At 43.5% G+C, this 20,915-nt stretch overlaps 2 protein-coding genes across 3 annotated transcripts; both read right to left on the bottom strand.

Annotated features, from left to right (window-relative positions):
* Positions 1-1,191: 1,191 nt before the first annotated feature.
* Positions 1,192-12,023, bottom strand: LOC133400017 (3-oxoacyl-[acyl-carrier-protein] reductase FabG-like). 2 transcript variants are annotated; one of them, XM_061672143.1, is made up of 8 exons: positions 11,948-12,023; positions 7,803-7,976; positions 7,543-7,721; positions 7,373-7,490; positions 5,482-5,551; positions 5,350-5,386; positions 5,207-5,270; positions 1,192-1,378 (listed from the first exon to the last, which is right to left on the bottom strand). In XM_061672143.1, exons 1-8 carry the CDS (start codon positions 11,972-11,974, stop codon positions 1,202-1,204), a joined length of 846 nt encoding a protein of 281 aa, XP_061528127.1. In that variant the 5' UTR covers positions 11,975-12,023; the 3' UTR covers positions 1,192-1,201. The 2 variants fall into 2 exon arrangements, with proteins under 2 accessions (XP_061528127.1, XP_061528128.1); XM_061672144.1 differs by having other exon boundaries at positions 7,373-7,466.
* A 3,460-nt stretch (positions 12,024-15,483) lies between these two features.
* Positions 15,484-17,465, bottom strand: ppil3 (peptidylprolyl isomerase (cyclophilin)-like 3). Its single transcript, XM_061673460.1, has 6 exons — positions 17,266-17,465; positions 17,035-17,109; positions 16,330-16,423; positions 16,160-16,227; positions 15,819-15,937; positions 15,484-15,732 (listed from the first exon to the last, which is right to left on the bottom strand). The coding sequence occupies exons 1-6, from the start codon at positions 17,359-17,361 to the stop codon at positions 15,606-15,608; spliced, it is 579 nt and encodes a 192-aa protein (XP_061529444.1). The 5' UTR covers positions 17,362-17,465; the 3' UTR covers positions 15,484-15,605.
* Positions 17,466-20,915: the final 3,450 nt, after the last annotated feature.

Below are 20,915 nucleotides of genomic sequence, written 5' to 3'. Positions count from 1 at the left end.
ACCCTTTATCAACAACACCCAGAAAAGCCGCCAGCTTCTCTAGGCCCGAGCTCATCTAAGATGGACTGATGAAAAGTGGAAACGTGTTCTATGGTCCGACGAGTCCACATTTCAAATTGTTTTTGGAAATTGTGGACGTCGTGTCCTCTGGGCCAAAGAGGAAAATAACTATCTGGACTGTTATGGACGCAAAGTTCAAAAGCCAGCATCTGTGATAGTATGGCGCTGTGTTAGTGCCAATGGCACTGGTAACTTACACATCTGTGAAGGTACCATTAATGCTGAAACGTACATACAGGTTTTGGAGAAACATATGCTGCCATCCAAGCAACGTCTTTTTCATGGACGCCCCTGCTTATTTCAGCTAGACAATGCCAAACCACATTCTGCATGTGTTACAACAGCGTGGCTTCGTAGTAAAAAGGTGCAGGTACTAGACTGGCCTGCCTGCAGTCCAGACCTGTCTCCCATTGAAAATGTGTGGCGCATTATGAAGCGTAAAATACGACAACAGAGACCCCGGACTGTTGAACAGCTGAAGTTGTACATCAAGTAAGAATGGGAAAGAATTCTACCTACAAAGCTTCAACAATTTGTGTCCTCAGGTCCCAAATGTTTATTAAATGTTGTTAAAAGAAAAGGTGATGTAACACAGTGATAAACATGACCTTGTCCCAGCTGGAACGTGGTGTAGCCATAAAATTCTAAGTTAGTGATTATTTGCAAAAAACAATAAAGTTTACTGCGACCCTAGTGAGGAGAAGCGGCTCAGAAAATGGATGGGTGGCTGGACAATAAAGTTTATCAGTTTGAACATTAAATATCTTGCCTTTGTAGTGTATTCAATTAAATATAGGTTGAACATGATTTGCGAATCATGGTATTCTGTTTTTATTTATGTTTAACACAACGTCCCAACTTCATTGGAATTGGGGTTGTAGATAGTTAGATAGATCGATAGATAGATAGATAGATAGATAGAAAACTGTATTCATCCCATGAGGGAATTTTGGATTGGTACACCGGCCTAATTTAACGACATCCAATACAAGAGCTTTGTCCCCAAAAATATGGCTTTACAAAAATAGTAATGATAGAAACCCTTCTTTGACAGTGCCAGACATTTTACCCGAGTCATATTGCATGTGCTTTATTATTGATCATTTGCACTGCAAAACCACAGATGCACTTTATTATATAATTATTCCACAGTTAAGGTTTCTTTTGGAATCATGGCATGGTGGCCTCCGTCAATGGGGAGGTTGACTGCAGTAATGAAACTAGCGGTGTCTGATGCCAGGAAGGCGATGCTGTTGGCCACCTCATCCACTTCTCCCGGTCGGCCAAGTGCATTAGTCAGCTTGCACTGTTCAAGGACCTGATAGGATAAAAAAAAAATAATCATAAAATTAAAATAAAACATAATATATAGCATACTACAATGAGGCGACAACTGAACCCAGACAGTTATACCACATTTTTTAGGCCGAGTACTACCATTTGAGTGATCGCAAAAATCAAGAACCGATAACTTGATGATGCCATTATATCTTACAATTGTGTTGAAAATGTTTCATTTTAATCAAATAAAACCTTTCTTGAACATGGCATGAGTTTTAATCAAATATATAACTTTTTAGAGAAGGAAACATCACTGACATTTCAACATCCAACTCAATGTTTTTCTAATAGCCTTGCCACATATTTCACTTAAAATGTACCCTGTAACACAATGATTCTCAAAGTATGGTACATGTACTAATGGTAGCGCCCTCTAGTGTTATGCAAACGATTCACTGCCCAAGTACAGTTCAGTTGTATTTAGGTACAGTTTTTATCAAACCTATGTGCAATACATTGCAATTGAGTCATTATTTAAGTACAGTTCTTTTTTAGGTTCCTTTAAGTGTAGTGTTGATGTTCAAACTGTGTATAATGCTACAGTGGTTTACACGTAATATAAAATAAACTTATTAGGATAAAAACCTCAGTTTTATTTGTTTGGAAGAACACTTAGGCCTACTTTGCTATTGTATTTTAATGTTGGTCATGATGGTGCTTCTTGAAGGACTTACCTTAAAGTACCTCCACACAGTGGTAACAGTGCTGTAGTATAGGAGCATTTTTACACGTACGAGTACCAATGTAGTTTATCGGAACCAATACCAGTGTTTACATTTTTCAAGCATACTTTTCACAAACCCCCTCCTTGAGCCGTCACCTTATCGTGGTGGAGGGGTTTGTGTGTCCCAATGATCCTAGGAGCTAAGTTGTCTGGGGCTTTATGCCCCTGGCAGGGTCACCCATGGCAAACAGGTCCGAGGTGAAGGACCAGACAAAGCACGGCTCAAAGACCCCTTATGAAGAAGACAAATTATGGACTCAGGTTTCCCTTGCCCGGACGCGGGTCACCGGGGCCCCCCTCTGGAGCCAGGCCTGGAGTTGGGGCTTGAAGGAGAGCGCCTGGTGGCCGGGCCTGCACCCATGGGTCCTAGCCGGGCACAGCCTGAAAGGGTAACGTGGGTCCCCCTTCCCATGAGCTCACCACCTGTGGGAGGGGCCATAGGGGTCGGGTGCAGTGCGAGCCGAGCGGTGGCCGAAGGCGAGGACCTTGGAGATCCGATCCCGGCGACAGAAGCTAGCCTCCCTCCACTTTCGGGTGGGGGGACGGGTCCTGACTGTTGTTTGTGCCTATGCACCAAACACCAGTTCAGAGTACCCACCCTTTTTGGAGTCCTTGGGGGGGGTGCTGGAGAGCGCTCCCGCTGGGGACTCCATCGTTCTGCTGGGGGACTTCAATGCTCACGTGGGCAATGACAGTGAGACCTGGAAGGGCGTGATTGGGAGGAACGCCCCCCTCCCCCCTGATCAGAACCCGAGCGGTGTTCTGTTATTGGACTTCTGTGCTCGTCACGGATTGTCCATAACGAACACCATGTTCAAGCATAAGGGTGTCCACAAGGGCACTTGGCACCAGGATACCCTAGGTCGCAGTTCGATGATCGACTTTGTGGTCGTGTCATCGGACTTGCGTCCGCATGTCTTGGACATTCAGGTGAAGAGAGGGGCGGAGCTGTCAACTGATCACCACCTGGTGGTGAGTTGGCTCCGATGGTGGGGAAAGATGCCGGTCCGACGTGGCAGGCCCAAACGTATTGTGAGGGTCTGCTGGGAATGTCTGGCGGAATCCCCTGTCAGAAGAAGTTTCAACTCCCACCTCCGACAGAACTTTGCTCTTGTTCCGGGGGACGCGGGGGACATCGAGTCTGAGTGGACCATGTTCCGTGCCTGCATTGCTGAGGCGGCCGACCGGAGCTGTGGCCGTAAGGTGGTCGGTGTCTGTCGTGGCGGCAATCCCCGAGCCCGTTGGTGGACACCAATGGTGAGGGATGCCAATAAGCTGAAGAAGGAGTCCTATAGGGCCTTTTTGGCCTATGGGACTCCTGAGGCAGCTGATGGGTACCGGCTGGCAAGCGGAATGCAGCTTTGGTGGTCGCTGAAGCAAAAACTCGGGCATGGGAGGAGTTCGGTGAGACCATGGAGAAAGACTTCCGGACGGCTTTGAGGAAATTCTGGTCCACCATCCGACGTCTCAGGAGGGGAAAGCAGCGCACCATCAACACTGTGTATAGTGGGGATGGGGCGCTGCTGTCTTCGACTCAGGACGTTGTGAGGCGGTGGGGAGAATACTTCGAAGACCTCCTCAATTCCACCGACACGCCTTCCCATGAGGGAGCAGAGTCTGGGTTCTCTGAGGCGGGCTCTCATATCTCTGGGATTGAGGTCACTGAGGTGGTTAAAAAGCTGCTCGGTGGCAAGGCCCCAGGGTGGATGAGATTCGCCCGGAGTTCCTCAAGGCTCTGGATGTTGTAGGGCTGTCCTACACGCCTCTGCAACATCGCGTGGACATCCGGGACACAGTGCCTCTGGATTGGCAGACTGGGGTGGTGGTCCCCCTTTTTAAGAAGGGGGACCGGAGGGTGTGTTCCAACTACGGGGGGATCACACTCCTCAGCCTCCCTGGTAAGGTCTATTCAGGGGTGCTGGAGAGGAGGGTCCGTCGAATCCGAAGTTGAATCCCAGATTCAGGAGGAGCAGTGTGGTTTTCATCCTGGCCGTGGAACAGTGGACCAGCTCTACACCCTTGGCAGGGTCCTCGAGGGTGCATGGGAGTTCGCCCAACTAGTCTACATCTGTTTTGTGGACTTGGAGAAGGTGTTCAACCGTGTCCCTCGGGTGGTCCTGTGGGGGGTGCTGTGGGGGGAGTATGGGGTACCGAACCCCCTGATGCGGGCTGTTCGGTCCCTGAGTGTGAGGCGGCTGGGATGAGAATCAGCACCTCCAAATCTGAGACCATGGTCCTCAGTCGGAAAACGGTGGCACGCCCTCTCCAGGTCGGGGATGAGATCCTGCCCCAAGTGGAGGAGTTCAAGTATCTTGGGGTCTTGTTCACAAGTGAGGGAAGACTGGAACAGGAGATCGACAGGCGGATCGGTGCAGCGTCTGCAGTGATGTGACTTTGTATCGATCCGTTGTGGTAAAGAAGGAGCTAAGCCTAAAGGTGAAGCTCTCGATTTACCGGTCGATCTACGTTCCTACCTTCACCTATGGTCACGATCTGTGGGTCGTGATTGAAAGAACGAGATCCCGAATACAAGCGGGCGAAATGATTTTCCTCCTCAGGGTGTCCGGGCTCTCCCTTAGAGATAGGGTGAGAAGCTCGGTCATCCGGGAGGATCTCAGAGTAGAGCCGTTGCTCCTTCACATCGAGAGGAGCCAGATGAGGTGGCTGGGGCATCTTATTCGGATGCCTCCCGGACGCCTCCCTGGTGAGGTGTTCCGGGCACGTCCCACCGGGAGGAGACCCCGGGGACGACCCAGGACACACTGGAGAGACTACATCCTTCGCCTGGCCTGGGAACGCCTCAGGATCCCCCTGGAAGAGATGGTGAAGTGGCTGGGAAAGGGAAGTCTGGGCGTCCCTGCTAAAGCTACTGCCCCCGCGACCCGACCTCGGATAAGCGGTAGAAGATGGATGGATGGATGGACTTTTCACAAACATTTTCATTCAACTCAAAAGTGTTTGAGTTCAGAGGTTCCTCTGGACTGTTAAAACAACTTGTTATATTTATTATAATATGACCGTAGTTCATATGTGCTTCTAAAAGCAACATACAAGTGCAACATACTGTAAAAGTGTCTTTACCTTAGCATTCGCCTTTTCGTCCATTCCTGCTCTCTTGAACACATTTGTGGCGACTACACCAGGACTGTGGAATTAAAACACACAGTGGATCAAAAAGGTGCCTTCCGCAGGGATTTGGATGAACACAAGACCATTAAACATACCTTACAGAGTTGACTCTAACTTGTTTCGAAGCCAGTTCTGAAACGAAAGTTATATATTTTTCAGTAAAATATTTGTCTTTTTTTCTTTGCACTTATGCATGGAGAGATTTTTAGAGTAAACTATTGACTCACCCAGAGCGACACAGCGAGTGAATTGGTCAATGACAGACTTGGACATACAATAGGCCAGGATACCAGGAACCTAAAATTACAACAGACTATAAATAAAAAAATCAAGTACAGTGGGGGCATCCGAAGTCCAAACCAGGGATCATTTCACAGTTCTTTGACTTAGAATATAGGGTATAAAGGGTGACATCTTCAAATCATTATCTTTGAGTAAAGAAATGTTTTTATTATTATTTTTTTAATAACTACTGAAATGTAAGTTGAGAAGTAATTGAGAACATCAAACAAAGCTTTAACACTTTAGATCCTAGATCACCTACCTACTGCACAGCATACCACAAATGACAAGCAAAAGGATGCTTTTTTTATAATACAGTGATTCTCAACGGGTGAGTTGGGACCCAAAAGAGTCATTTTGAGTCATTTTGAGTGGGTTGTGGACAGGTAGTAAAAAAATGTAAAGCATAATAATTCAGACTGTTAAAACTTTTACAGTTGCTTTGGTCCTCATCCTTCATTTCTAAAGAGAAGACAAGTGTTACAGTCCAGCTCACCATTATAGGCACCCTTTAATTTCTTGCATAACCGCTATAATATCTTCAGAAATAAATGGAAATGTACCAAACTTACTGTATATCATCAGGATCTCTTAATTGGAGTTCCAAAGTAATTTAACAAAGAAAGTAGTTTTTTTCAATTTAGATATTGTCATTTCAAAAAAAAAAAAAAAAAAAAATGAAACAGGATGTGCAGCAAATTGGCACCTCTTCCCTAATATTTGGTTGCACACCTTTTGGCAGCGATGACGGCCTCCAAACATTTCTTGTACCCATCTACTGTGTAAGCTTTTTGAACCTCTCAGGTTGAATTTCCTCCCATTCTTCCTTTGCAATTTGTTCAAGCTCTTGAACATTTGCAGGGTTATTTTCCCCAATGGCAGATTTTATCTCCCCCCCCCCCCAAATATTTTCAATTGGAATAAGATGAGGACTCACTGCTGGCCATTTTAAAAGTATTTTTTTCTTTTCAACCATTCCTGTGTGCTTTTGGACGTGTACTTTGGGTCTTTGTCTTGCTGGAGGACTCATGATCTTGGCCTCAAACCAAGCTTTCTTACACTGGGTAAGACATTTCGCTCTCTCGATAACTTTCTGATCTGATGATACCTTTGATACTATCAAGGCTTCCAGTACCAGATATAACAAGCAGCCCCGCAGCATTATGGATCCTCCACTATGCTTGAGTATTGGCAGGGTGTTCAGGCTACATTGCGCCGTCTGTAAACATACGGTTTGTGTGCATTGCCAAAAAGCTGTATTTTTGTTTCATGTTCATAAAACTTTTTGTTTTTTTTATCGTTTGCTCTTTTGTATCAAACAAGTTCACTATAGAACAATGCCGTTTCACTTTATTAATTTTCTCCAGGACATTTTCCACATTTAGTAGTTAAACTTCTTGGGTGCCAATAATAGTGAGCAGGACTGCATGTTCATCCTCAGTTTCTTATGGTTTCCGAAAGGCACTTTAAACATGTAAGCATAAGTGGTTACTGTATGTTGAAAAATATGCTATTCATATGTTTTCAAAGGCTATTTTTTAACTATACATGTTTTTGTTATTGTTCCTAAAGTCTGTAAAAGTGGCTCAGGACGACTGACAATAGAGGAATGGAGGTCCCAGTGTGACAGCAGTTGAAAACCAATGTTCTAATAGACTGTATTTAACTGCTTAGTTAGCATATCTGTAAGGGGGTAGGTGCATCAATTATCACAGTTTTTCTCTATTCGTGGTGGGTATGGACCATGCCATACCTGAATAGTGGGGAATTACTATAATCGGTAATCGAATTGCCTCATAGTCCAATCTAATCATTACGTAGTGGTAATATCCGTACCGGTCTCATTCCGGTGATGCTGGAAACGTTGACGATGGAGCCTTTAGTCTTGATCAGGTGAGGCACACAGACTTGGGTCAGGTGGTACACAGATCTAGCAATAAAGTATTGATTGGATCTAACTCAAACAGTGTAACAAGCACAAAGTACGCCTCCATAACGATGCCCACCTGACATTGATGTTCATGACTCTGTCGTACGTTGCCAGGTCTGACGTCTCGATGCCGCCCATGGCCAGGATACCAGCATTGTTCACCAGGACGTCCAGTCGGCCAAAGCGCGCCATGACTTCTGGCACAATCCTCTTCACCGTGTCCTCGTCTGTCAGGTCACCGGGCACAAGCAAGGGCTGCAGTGTACACAAAACATAATCAATTTAACTAGGCTTAAAGACCTGAATAACAGCCATCGTAGCTGTACACATCAATACCTCAGCTCCTCCACCACACTCTTTGCACTCCTTGGCCACTTTCTGCAGACTCTCCACGTCTCTGCCATTGAGAGCCAGCACAGCTCCCAGTTTAGCAAACAGGACCGACGTACCTGCACCGATACCTGAGCTGGCACCTGTGATCAGGGTCACTTTTCCCTTCAGGGAAGACACCTGAAACAGATGTAGAATACATAACTTTCAAACTGCAAACTGACTGCTGCAGAGCAGGTCCATGGCGCCGAGTGGGGCCGGAAAGGCGGGTCAAGAGAACTGTGTTGTCACCAATTTCACCAGGTGATAGATTATTTTGAGAGTGGTGAGAGTACACAGCCCTCTGGGGAGCCTGTAAAAGTGGTACGGAGCTCTGACAGGTTGTTGTTGATCCGTATTTTCAGTGTTCTGTAAATGAGGAGGTCCACGATCCAGAGAATAACCTGGTTGTCCAGATTGACGTATAAAGATTTCAAAGGACATTCATTTTGAAATGCAACATTTCTATCTTTTCCGGGGCGGAAGGCTGGGATAGTCGAGCTTCTGCCAAAAGTGCACTGGTTGTGTGTTAACTAAGAGATGATTTGTAATATCTGTATTTGTATGAATCAGGGGCGGCACGGTGGACGACGGGTTAGCACATCTGCCTCACTGTTCTGAGGATCGGGGTTCAAATCCCGGCCCCCGCCTCTTTGGAGTTTGTATGTTCTCCCCGTGCCTGTGTGAGTTTTCTCCGCGTACTCCGGTTTCCTCCCACATCCCAAAAACATGCAGGGTAGGTTAATTGAAGACTCTAAATTGCCCGTAGGTGTGAATGTGAGTGCGAATGGTTGTTTGTTTATATGTGCCCTGTGATTGGCTGGAAACCAGTTCAGGGTGTTCCCCGCCTCTCGCCCGAAGATAGCTGGGATAGGCTCCAGCATGCCCGCGACCCTATGAGGATAAGCGCAATGGAAGATTAATTAATTAATTAATGTCTGAATCACGCGTAATTACAGTAAAATATGATGATATCAGAGGATCTTTGTTTTGAAATGCAACATAAAATCTGCAGGAAACCTCCAGGATGGAAGCCTGGGATAGTGTTCCATCCAGCCATCCATTCATTTTCAGCTTATCCTGGTTAAGATCGCGGGAAGCTGGAGCCTATCCCAGCTGACTTCGGGCGAAAGGTGGACTACACCATGAACTGGTCACCAGTCAGTCGCAGGGCACATATAGACAAGGACAACCATTCGCACTCACATTTATACCGTCACTGAGTGGGAATTGAACCCACGCTGCCTGCACCAAAGTCAGGCGAGTGTACCACTACACCATCAGTGACTGAGATAGTGTTGTTTCTCCCAAATGTGGACAGGTGCTGTTATAATTCAGGCATTTTTCAAATGTTTTTTTTATTTTTGTATGAGTTGTAAATATAGTTAAGTATGCAGATTTAAAAAAGACCTTTATTTTGAAATGCAACACAAAATCTGAATAATACTTCTTGGGTGCAATCCAAGAATAGTTGAGTTTTTTCCCAGATGTGAAATGACTGTGTGATAATAAAGGGATTATTTTATATAATTACAATCCCAATTCCAATGAAGTTGGGATGTAAACATAAATAAAAACAGAATACAATGTTTTGCAAATCATGTTCAAACCTATATTTAATTGAATACACTACAAATACAAGATATTTAATGTTCAAACTGACAAACTTTATTGTTTTTAGCAAATAATCATTAACTTGGAATTTTATGGCTGCAACGCGTTCCAAAAAAGCTGGGACAGGGTCATGTTTACCACTGTGTTACATCACCTTTTCTTTTAACTTCTTTTCCTTTCGGCTTGTCCCTTTAGGGGTCGCCGCAGCGCGTCATCCTTTTCCATGTTAAGCGTATCTCCTGCATCCTCCTCTCGAACACCAACTGCCATCATGTCTTCCCTCACGACATCCATCAACTTTCTCTTTGGTCTTCCTCGAGCTCTCTTGCCTGGCAGCTCCATCCTCAACATCCTTCTAAAAATATACTCACTATTTCTCCTCTGGACGTGTCCAAACCATCCAAGTCTGCTCTCTCTCTCTCTCTCTCTCTCTCTCTCTCTCTCCGAGAGCGAACTTCAACATCTTAATTTCCGCCACCTCCAGCTCTGCTTACTGTCGTCTCTTCAGTGCCACTGTCTCTAATCCGTACATCATAGCTGGCCTCACCACTGTTTTATAAACTTTGCCCTTCATCCTAGCAGAGACTCTTCTGTCACATAATAGACTTCTGTCACCTTTTCTTTTAACAACATTCAATAAACGTTTGGAAACTGAGGACACTAATTGTTGAAGCTTTGTAGGTAGAATTCTTTCCCATTCTTGCTTGATGTACAGCTTCAACTGTTCAATAGTCCGGGGTTTCCGTTGTCATATTTTACGCTTCATAATGCACCACACATTTTCAATGGGAGACAGGTCTGGACTGCAGGCAGGCCAGTCTAGTACCCGCACTCTTTTACTACGAAGCCACGCTGTTGTAACACATGCAGAATGTGGTTTGGCATTGTCTTGCTGGAATAAGCAGGGGCGTCCATGAAAAAGACGTTGCTTGGATGGCAGCATATATTTCTCCAAAACCTGTATGTACCTTTCAGCATTAATGGTGCCTTCACAGATGTGTAAGATACCCATGCCTTTGGCACTAAGACATCCCCATACAATCACAGATGCTGGCTTTTGAACTTTGCGTCCATAACAGTCCGGTTGGTTCGTTTCCTCTTTGGCCCGGAGAATACAGCGTCCACAATTTCCCAAAACAATTTGAAATATGGACTTGTCGGACCACGGAACACTTTTCCACTTTGCATCAGTCCATCTTAGATGAGCTCGGGCCCAGAGAAGCAGGCGGCGTTTCTGGGTGTTGTTGATAAATGGCTTTTGCTTTGCATAGTAGAGTTTCAAGTTGCACTTACGGATGTAGCACCGAACTGTATTTACTGAGATTGGTTTTCTGAAGTGTTCCTGAGTCCTTGTGGTGATATCCTTTACACATTGATGCCAGTTTTTGATGCAGTGCCGCCTGAGGGATCGAAGGTCACAGGCATTCAATGTTGGTTTTCAGCCTTGCCACTCACATGCAGTGATTTATCCAGATTCTCTGAACCTTTTGATGATATTATGGACCGTAGATGATGAAATCCCTAAATTCCTTGCAATTGTACGTTGAGGAACATTGTCCTTAAACTGTTCGACTATTTTCTCCCGCACTTGTTCACTCAGAGGTGAACCAAGCCCCATCTTTGCTTGTGAATGACTGAGCAATTCAGGAAAGCTCCTTTATACCCAATCATGGCACCGACCTGTTCCCAATTAGCCTGTTCACCTGTGGGATGTTCCAAACAGGTGTTTGATGAGCATTCCTCAACTGTCTCAGTCTTTTTTGCCACCTGCCCCAGCTTTTTTGGAACGTGTTGCAGCCATAAAATTCCAAGTTAATGATTATTTGCTAAAAACAATCAAGTTTATCAGTTTGAACATTAACTATCTTGTCTTTGTAGTGTATTCAATTAAATATAGGTTGAACATGATTTGCAAATCATTGTATTCTGTTTTTATTTATGTTTAACACAACGTCCCAACTTCATTGGAATTGGGGTTGAATTTAAAATCAAAAGCATTCATTTAAAATGGTTCATTTATTTATGCAAGGTTGCTACTTTAAAATTGCCTGTAATATATAAACACATATTGATTATTTTTGTGAATTTTATTTTTTTTGCCTCACTCAAGCCAAGTAGCGGCCCAATCCCCACATGCTGCCAGATCTCGTCCGATCTTGGAAACTAAGCAGGGTCGGTCCTGGTTAGTACTTGGAGATCGCTTAGGAATACCAGGTGCTGGGGTTGGGCAGTTGGCCAATCATCTGCTCCCATAAAAACAAACACATAAAAAAAGCAAAAAAATAAATAAATAAAATTAAAAAATTACAGACACCTTAATTGCGGCCTAAATGTACCTCATGGTATTGAGAGCTCTAACTAACTAGCCACAAGTATGTGCTCAGTCTACTGAGCCCAATACACCATTAGGAAAAAAACATCTGCAAAGTGGAGCTGAAGATGAGGAAAAAAAATACAAAATAAAAAAATCATGTATTGAATTCAGAGAAGAAACTTACTTTATAAGCATCACCCGAGGCCGACATTTTGGTATTTAACTTGAGTCAAATGTCCGTCTGTCAGAGTGTGTTCAGACAAATGCTGATATAAGCGCGATACACACACACACACACACACACAGAGAGAGACACACGCACGCGCTGGGTGGAGCCCAGTGCAAAGTCAGTGTCTTGTTTTTTTTTTTTTTTTTTTTAGAAAACACAAACCTTTGCTGAAGATTGTAACAAGTGCATGAATGACAGACATCAGCCAATGTGATAGATTACAAAAATATGTCCATAACAGCACAATCGAATGGAAGGGATGATTAAGTATCTTGTTTTTTCACCAGTTTATGTAATGTTATTGTGAACTCCAAAAGAACTTTCCTCTGGGGGAATTGATGAGGCTAAGTACATTTCACCTGAGGTTTCTGAAAGCTCCCAAGGAACTGGTCATACAGGTTTTTTTTTTTGTTTGTTTTTTTAAGTACTATTTGTATTTGTGAGGTACTTCAGTGTTGATTAGGGAAATTTTTTATGAATATTGAAGTTGTTTGCTCCACTTTCTTGGAACTTGAGCCAACATTCAAACCCCGAACCTCAGAGATGTGATGCAGACACGTACTAACCACTGTAAGAGGAGCGGGGAGAGAGTCAAAAAATGCAATCCCAGTGTTGCTATAAACCATAAATCTATTTATAAGCATTTGTTGGAAGTTGATCATGTGTACGCTTTGGTACACAAATTCATATATCCCCTCGTGTGTAAAAGGTGACTCCTAATAGTCGAGGAAAGTTTAAAACCTGATGTTCGGGTAGACCTTGAAGAGGGTCTGTCTGTAGCGTCGTCTGCACCTGTTATGATGACAGTTTTTATATAAACAGTATATCTATGTACACGCCTCTGCAACATCGCGTGGACATCCGGGACAGTGCCTCTGGATTGGCAGACTGGGGTGGTGGTCCCCCTTTTTAAGAAGGGGGACCGGAGGGTGTGTTCCAACTACAGGGGGATCACACTCCTCAGCCTCCCTGTTAAGGTCTATTCAGGGGTGCTGGAGAGGAGGGTCCGTCGGGAAGTTGAATCCCAGATTCAGGAGGAGCAGTGTGGTTTTCGTCCTGGCCGTGGAACAGTGGACCAGCTCTACACCCTCGGCAGGGTCCTCGAGGGTGCATGGGAGTTCGCCCAACCAGTCTACGTGTGTTTCGTGGACTTGGCGAAGGCGTTCGACCGTGTCTCTCGGGGAGTCCTGTGGGGGTTGCTTCGGGAGTATGGGGTACCGAACCCCCTGATACGGGCTGTTCGGTCCCTGTACGACCGGAGTCAGAGTTTGGTCCGCATTGCCGGCAGTAAGTTGGACTCGTTTCCGGTGATGGTTGGACTCTGCCAAGACTGCCCTTTGTCACAGATTCTGTTCATAACTTTTATGGACAGAATTTCTAGGCACAGCCGAGGCGTAGAGAAGTTCCGGTTTGGTGGACTCAGTATTGCATCTCTGCTTTTTGCAGATGATGTGTTTCTGTTGGCTTCTCAAGCCGTGATCTCCAACTCTCACTGGAGTGGTTCTCAGCAGAGTGTGAAGCGGCTGGGATGAGAATCAGCACCTCCAAATCTGAGACCATGGTCCTCAGTCGGAAAACGGTGGCGTGGTTGGGGAGGAGATCCTGCCTTAAGTGGAGGAGTTCAAGTTTCTTGGGGTCTTGTTCACAAGCGAGGGAAAAATGGAACCGGAGATCGACAGACGGATCGGTGCAGCGTCTGCAGTGATGCGGACTTTGTATCGGTCCGTTGTGGTAAAGAAGGAGCTAAGCCGAAAGGCGAAGCTCTCAATTTACCGGTCGATCTATGTTCCTACCCTCACCTATGGTCACGAGCTGTGGGTCGTGACCGAAAGAACAAGATCCCGGATATAAGCGGCCAAAATGAGTTTCCTTCGCAGGGTGTCCGGGCTCTCCCTTAGAGACAGGGTGAGAAGCTCGGTCATCCGGGAGGATCTCAGAGTAGAGCCGCTGCTCCTCCACATCGAGAGGAGCCAGATGAGGTGGCTGGATCATCTGATTCGGATGCCTCCCGGACGCCTCACCGGTGAGGTGTTATGGGGACGCCCCACAGGGAGGAGACGCCTGACACGACCCAGGAGACACTGGAGAGACTACGTCTTTCGGGTGGCCTGGGAACGCCTCGGGATCCCCCCGGAAGAGCTGGATGAAGTGGCTGGGGAGAGGGATGTCTGGGCGTCCCCGCTGAAGCTACTGCCCCCGTGACCCGACCTTGGATAAGCGGTAGAATATGGATGGATGAATGGATGGATCCATCGGCCTTCCACGGAAGTTTTTGATAGGATGACATCAGACACCTGAACAAACAACTACTACAACCCCAATTCCAATGAAGTTGGGATGTTGTGTTAAGAAGAAGAAGAATCACCTTTTATTGTCATGAACATGCATGCATGTACACACAATTTGTTCTCTGCATTTAACCCGTCACAGTGAACACATACACATGTTAGTGGAACACACTGGGGCAGCTGAAGCGCCTGGGGAGCATTTAGGGGTATCAGTGTCTTGCTCAAGGACACCACAGCCGTGAGTCTGGGGGATGTTGGCGGATGGTCCAGTCGGGGTCTTGAACCTCAGTCCCCCACGGTGGCAGGCGACCTACAACCTCTATTTAATTAAATACACTACAAAGACAAGATATTTTTCCACTTTGCATCAGTCCATCTAAGATGACCTCGGGCCAGAGAAGCCGGCGGCGTTTCTGGGTGTTGTTGATAAATGGCTTTTGCTTTGCATAGTAGAGTTTCAAGTTTCACTTACGGATGTAGCGCAAACTGTATTTACTGACATAGGTTTTCTGAAGTGTTCCTGAGCCCATTTGTTGATATCCCTTACACATTGATGTCGGTTTTTGATACAATGCCGCCTGAGGGATCGAAGGTCACGGGCATTCATGTTGGTTTTCAGCCTTGCCGCCGCTTACATGCAGTGATTGCTCCAGATTCTCTGAACCTTTTGGTGATATTATGGACCGTAGATGATGAAATCCCTAAATTCCTTGAAATTGTGCATTGAGGAGCATTGTGCTTAAACTGTTCGACTATTTTCTCACGCACTTGTTCACAAAGAGGTGAACCTCACCCGATCTTTGCTTGTGAATGACTGAGCAATTCAGGGAAGCTCCTTTTATACCCAATCATGGCACCGACCTGTTCCCAGTTAGCCTGTTCACCTGTGGGATGTTTCAAACAGGTGTTTGATGAGTATTCCTCAACCTTCTCAATCTTTTTTGGAACGTGTTGCAGCCATAAAATTCAAAGTTAATGATTAATTTGCTAAAAAGTATACAGTTTATCAGTTTGAACATTAAATATCTTGTCGTTGTAGTGTATTCAATTAAATATAGGTTGAACATGATTTGCAAATCATTGTATTGTTTATATTTATGTTTAACACAACGTCCCAACTTCATTTGAATTAGGGTGTAAGTACAGTAACAAAGACTTCATGACTTTCTACCACTGAATGATGACAGAAAAACTTGACCCTTTGATTACATTTTATTCAGTACAAAAAAAATTTCAAATGTACAATTTATGAATTACAAAGTAATCTGGAGACTTTTCCCATATTAATACACCGACAACAGCTTTTTGGCAAAATGTGAAGCTTTCTAACCAGCAAAAGGGTTGGCGTGAATGGTTACATCCTTAATCCGAGTTTCAGTCAACGGTCGAAACGTTTTTTCGTGCACGGGGAGTTTCTCCAGCTCATCCACTGCTTCCAAGCCATCGATAATCCTAGAAATGGAGCATTTTCCACAAAGATATAATATATTTCACAGCACAATTCACATTTAGACATTTGGTACCGGTACTGTACGTACTTTCCAAACACAGTATACTTCATGTCCAGATGAGGCTGTTTGGCATAGGTGAAGAAGAACTGGGAGCCATTTGTGTTTGGACCATTATTTGCCATGGAGACCACTCCTCGAACATTATGCTGAAACAAAAATGAGGATTTTATACAATACTGCTCATCACCAAAAGGACACCAATCCTGCAGTGAAGCATGGTGGTGGCAGCATCACGTTTTAGGGCTGTTTTTTGTTTTAGCTGGAACTGGGGCCTTTGTCAAGGTGGAGGAAATTCTGAGCAGTTCAAAATACCAGTCAGTGTAGCACAAAGTACATTTCAGTTACAAATTACATCGAGGCCCACTCACTTTTAAATGTTCGCTGAACTCATCTTCAAACTTGCGGCCCCATATGCTAGTTCCTCCTTTGCCAGTGCCTGTGGGATTTTGAATCCGATTGGAGGGAAGAAACAAATCACACAAAGGTGGGTGAGAATTTTGACATTTTAAAAAAATCGCTTCATGTAGTCTTCTCCTACCTGTTGGGTCTCCAGTTTGCACCATAAAGCCTTTAATGTTTCGGTGGAATATACATCCTTTGTAGAAGCCGCTGGCACACAGGGCGAGGAAGTTCTGGAATCAATGTACAGTAGGAGTTTAAAATAAATAAATAAATAGAACTTACTGCAATTAACACCAACTCTAACACTCAAAAATATTGCTGCAAAATATGTCGATTTTCTATTGCACTTATCCTCACTGGACTGTTCGCCAGCCAATCGCCAATCATTCGTTAGCTTCGTGAATCTAATTTGGTTTTAAATAAACAGACATTGTTATTGGTTATGCAAGTCTCATGCTGATTGCAATATGAACAATTTTGGTGTGTTAGTGTGGTCGAACACATTGTCCTTCATGATTTAACTGCAGACCAGACTGTACAAGAAGTAACATTTAGTTTCTATACAAATGTGTTCTAACCCACATACACATTCTATGGGCAATTTAGAGTCTAAGGAAAGATTTTGGAATGTGGGTGGATGTCCGTGTACCCGGAGAAAACATGCACATTTCACACAACAATCGGGAATCTGGAAGCGCCAAACTGGGAGGCAGAAGGGCTACACACGCCACCATTAATTGCTTTTAAAAACATAACAAAAACAGTTCAACGTCGTCGTAAAAGACTGAAGGGAAATGCGACGTGAAGAAAAATCTCGAAGTGAAAAATATGTTTTACTTACCTCGCAAGCTTTCGGTGCGCGTTCACAGAATATTTCAATTTTGATGTCCCCTAAATCTGTGTGAAGAGTAACAGCCTGTACACATACAACAGAAGAAAACATTTGACAGTCAGTTAGTTCGGCGCAATAGTTCAAAACAAACCAAAGTCGTTTGTAAACACAAATTAAGAAATATCCTCTGTGCTGTTTTGTTATTTATGGCTGCAGATACATAAATTTACAACAAATTACCATGTTAAACGTTGCGACTTGGACCAGTAAATGTGTGTCGACAAAACAGGTCCGTCTGGATATATCTACTCGTCTGATGATTTGTTCCGGGGACATTCGAGGTTACAAACCGCGCGCGGTGGAAGAGAAGCAACGCTACGTTAATGTTTTATTTTCTTTACATTCATAGCCTAAAAGTGGTTTTCGTACAAATATGTGTTGTAATTATAAAATTACTTCTGCGTTAGGACTAGTGTGGGTAAGTGATAGACTAGCGCGTTCCGACGTATGAACGGAACTGTCGTAAACCGAAGACCCTCTGTCGTTTACAATGTTTTATCCTGAAATCATTTTCACGGTTGAAAATGAACTTTAACGATCGTGGTAGTAACATTTCATTTTACCATTAATTTTGGTATATATATATATATTCAAACATTCTAAGAATATACAACCCATACAGTCTGTCCAGAGTCATAATGTTAAACGGACACACATTGTTAGGTGAAAACAAAAACTTTGAGATATTTTGTTACCCAAAAACCTTTATTTTTACCATACTAAATAATTTTTTATCAGTGACACATGTAAGCAATGTTAAAATTTCTGAAATTCAACGGCTCCCTAACCATATCCCTATCTCTGTTGTGGGAAGCAGGGAAAGCTGTTTTGAGAGGTCGAATCATATCATATTGTTCTTACAAGACAAAAACAAGAAAGAAAATTGGAAAATGGAATTGAGTAAAAAATTAAACACCTCACAGAAGAATATGCAATTAATCCGACAGATACGCTTAGAAACCAACTTCAAAAGGCAAAACATCAATTAGATGTTATCGTATCAAAAATAACAGATTTTAACAGACTGTTAAGATACACTAACTTTGAGGACAACAATAAATCGGGAAAATTCCTTGCGAACCAACTTCAGCGCAATAAAGACAAGTCATTAATTACTGCCATTCAAGATTCAAACGGCAACTGTACACAGTCACCAATAGAAATAAATGAATTTTTTTTTTTTTTTTTTTATATAACAGCTTATACGCATCTTCGAACAACCCAGACCAAAAACAAATTGAAACTTTTATTAAGGATTGAAACATCCCTCAATTAAATACACAAATTAAAGACAGCCTTGATGTTCCTTTAACCATCGCAGAATTACATAACCCATTAAAAGATATGCAATCGGGACGGGTGGCTGGCCCGGACGGAATCCCCATTGAATTCATTAAACATTTTTGGCCAAAACTAGCGCCTCTATTTTTCAGAATAGTCAAGGAGATAAACGATAAAGGTAGAATTAGTAGCCATATGAAAACAGCTTCAATTAAGTTATTACTACAGTCAGATAAAGACACCACTCTCCCGGCTAATTATTGGCCCTTATCACTGATTAATGTAGATATCAATATTATCTCGAAAGCCCTCGCAGCGAGACTTGAAAAGGTACTCCCGTCGATAATCCACTTTGACTAGACAGGCTTCATTAAAGCTAGAAGTTCCACAAATAATGTCAGACGTCTGTTAAATTTAATAAGCATGCCACAGCGTAAAAATCTAAACGTAATCATCATGTCACTTGACGAAGAGAAAGCTTTCCATAAAGTTAACTGGGCTTTCCTGTTTGCAGTACTTCGCAAATTTGGCTTTGGAGATTCATTTATACATTGGATAGCAACATTATACAATTCGCCGAAAGCGAAAGTCAACACAAATAGGATTACTTCAAGTTTTACATTACAAAGAGGAACCAGACAAGGATTTCCACACTCACCATTGCTATTTACAATATTTATCGAACCTCTTGCTGCCGCTATACGTCAGAATGCTAATATGAAAAGGTATCTGCTCACTAGTGACAGAACACAAAATCAATCTATATGCTAATGATATTCTTCTTTACTTACAGGAACCCAAGTATTCTCTTCAGGTAGTCTTCAATCTCATTAAAACATTTTCACAAATATCAGACTACTCTATTAACTGGACAAAATCAACAATACTCGCAATAACAGCAAACTCATGGACTCCTGCAGATCAAATCCCAGATTACCCTATTCCTGTAGGAAACATTAAGTATTTAGGTATCAATATTTCTTCAAAACTCACAGAGCTAACCAATCTAAATTACACACCACTTCTGGAAAAAAAATCTCATCTGATTTAAAACGCTGGAATATTTTGCCTATATCATTACTGGGAAGAATAGCTACAATAAAAATGAAAACCTTACCTCAAATAAATTATTTATTTTCAATGATTCCCTTTAAATCCACATTTAAATGGTTTAAAACCTTAGATTCTGTTATAATACATTTTTATTCAAAAAATAAGAAAAATACAATCAGTCTATCCACTCTTCAGAAAAGTAAACAGGAGGGAGGACTAAATGCTCCCAACTTTAAACATTATTTAGCTAACCAATTACAATACCTCATGAAATGGTTGCACCACAATGAGGACAGTGATTCTTGGCTAGAATTGGAACAAATAGACTGCAACAACATCAAACTCCCAAAACTCCCATTTATGTCTACTAGTCCTAAACGCCATAAATGCTTCAAGAATCCAATAATCGCATCTACCTTCACGGCTTGCTGGCAAAGTTTAGAATCTACAGGATCTCAATTAGCTCCCAGTATGTTCTCCCCAATCTGGTATTATCCAGATTTCAAAATTAATAATATACCCCTTCATTTTAGTACATGGGAACGACATGGAATTAACCACCTACAACAATTATGTTTTTAGGACATGCGATGAACTCTTCCAATAATTCCAAATAACAGGTGGAAACTTTCTTCAATAGATTAAATTAAAAGCAGCAATTAAAAAAAGAATACCAACACTCCAGAGCACCCTCGAACTGCTGCAGTTTGTCAAGCAAATAGTGAAGCTTCTCCCGCAAAGTAAAAGAAATCTGAATGGCATTGGGTCCCTGTGGCCCCCACTGGGTGGCCAGTGGTCGGGGCGCCTCGGTGGGGCCGGCGCACCGACCTGGGTCCCTCAGTGTGGGACGTGTCCCATCCACCGGGCTGCTCTCGGGTTGACCCCTGGGCCCGATCCCGTCCCTCGATTGGTCCTCAGCCTCCGCGGTGCGGGCACAGCAATTACAGGACACTTCTTTCAGTCTTTGTGCGTGTAAAACGGTGTCAATTCACTTGCATGTGTCCGCAGGCACACACCCCTAGGACTCTTTCACTGGGTGTGGGGCCACGCACTTATTGCGACAAATAACTCATGAATCTGCAAATCGCTTGTGTATCCCCTCATTTATACTCTCGTCCTGTAGACTTTTATAATTTACATAATTAATCCCACCACACTTCAGTTGTACAGCCGGGTTCACGACCCTTGTCCTGCATGCTTCTTCTCCTGTCCTTGTCCTGTTCAAGCTTGTCCTGTTCTTCCCTCACAGGGTGTAGCACTACAGCCCCATGCAACATTCATATTTAATGTTTCTTTTTTGTAGATAATGTAATGACTTCTCTCATCCTGTTTACAATTAGTGCTTCGTCTTTGTTTCTCTCTCCCCTCTAGAAACGTTGTTCTGTTCGACTGATCGACTCTGATTCTCAATAAACTTCAATTATAATACTAAGAAACCACAGCGGAAGCTTAAAAACTCCACAGTGACACAGTAAAACTGTTCCGGCATAAAAGGG

The sequence above is a fragment of the Phycodurus eques genome, chromosome 3 (genome assembly GCF_024500275.1).
Source record: "Phycodurus eques isolate BA_2022a chromosome 3, UOR_Pequ_1.1, whole genome shotgun sequence".
Classification (NCBI taxonomy): Eukaryota; Metazoa; Chordata; class Actinopteri; order Syngnathiformes; family Syngnathidae; genus Phycodurus; species Phycodurus eques.
This window is presented reverse-complemented; position numbering and strand designations above follow the sequence as displayed.

What these genes read in the sequence shown, in the direction of transcription:
- ppil3 (XM_061673460.1), bottom strand. Translation starts at nt 17,361, where the DNA reads ATGTCCCCGGAACAAATCATCAGACGAGTAGATATATCCAGACGGACC. An exon ending in GCGCACCGAAAGCTTGCGAG is followed by an intron (nt 16,424 to 17,034) that starts GTAAGTAAAACA and finishes CATTGATTCCAG; the next exon opens with AACTTCCTCGCCCTGTGTGC. An exon ending in AAGTATACTGTGTTTGGAAA is followed by an intron (nt 15,733 to 15,818) that starts GTACGTACAGTA and finishes CTCCATTTCTAG; the next exon opens with GATTATCGATGGCTTGGAAG.
- LOC133400017 (XM_061672143.1), bottom strand. Translation starts at nt 11,974, where the DNA reads ATGTCGGCCTCGGGTGATGCTTATAAA. An exon ending in GTCATGAACATCAATGTCAG is followed by an intron (nt 7,491 to 7,542) that starts GTGGGCATCGTT and finishes TGTTTGAGTTAG; the next exon opens with ATCCAATCAATACTTTATTG. An exon ending in GTTAGAGTCAACTCTGTAAG is followed by an intron (nt 5,271 to 5,349) that starts GTATGTTTAATG and finishes TTAATTCCACAG; the next exon opens with TCCTGGTGTAGTCGCCACAA.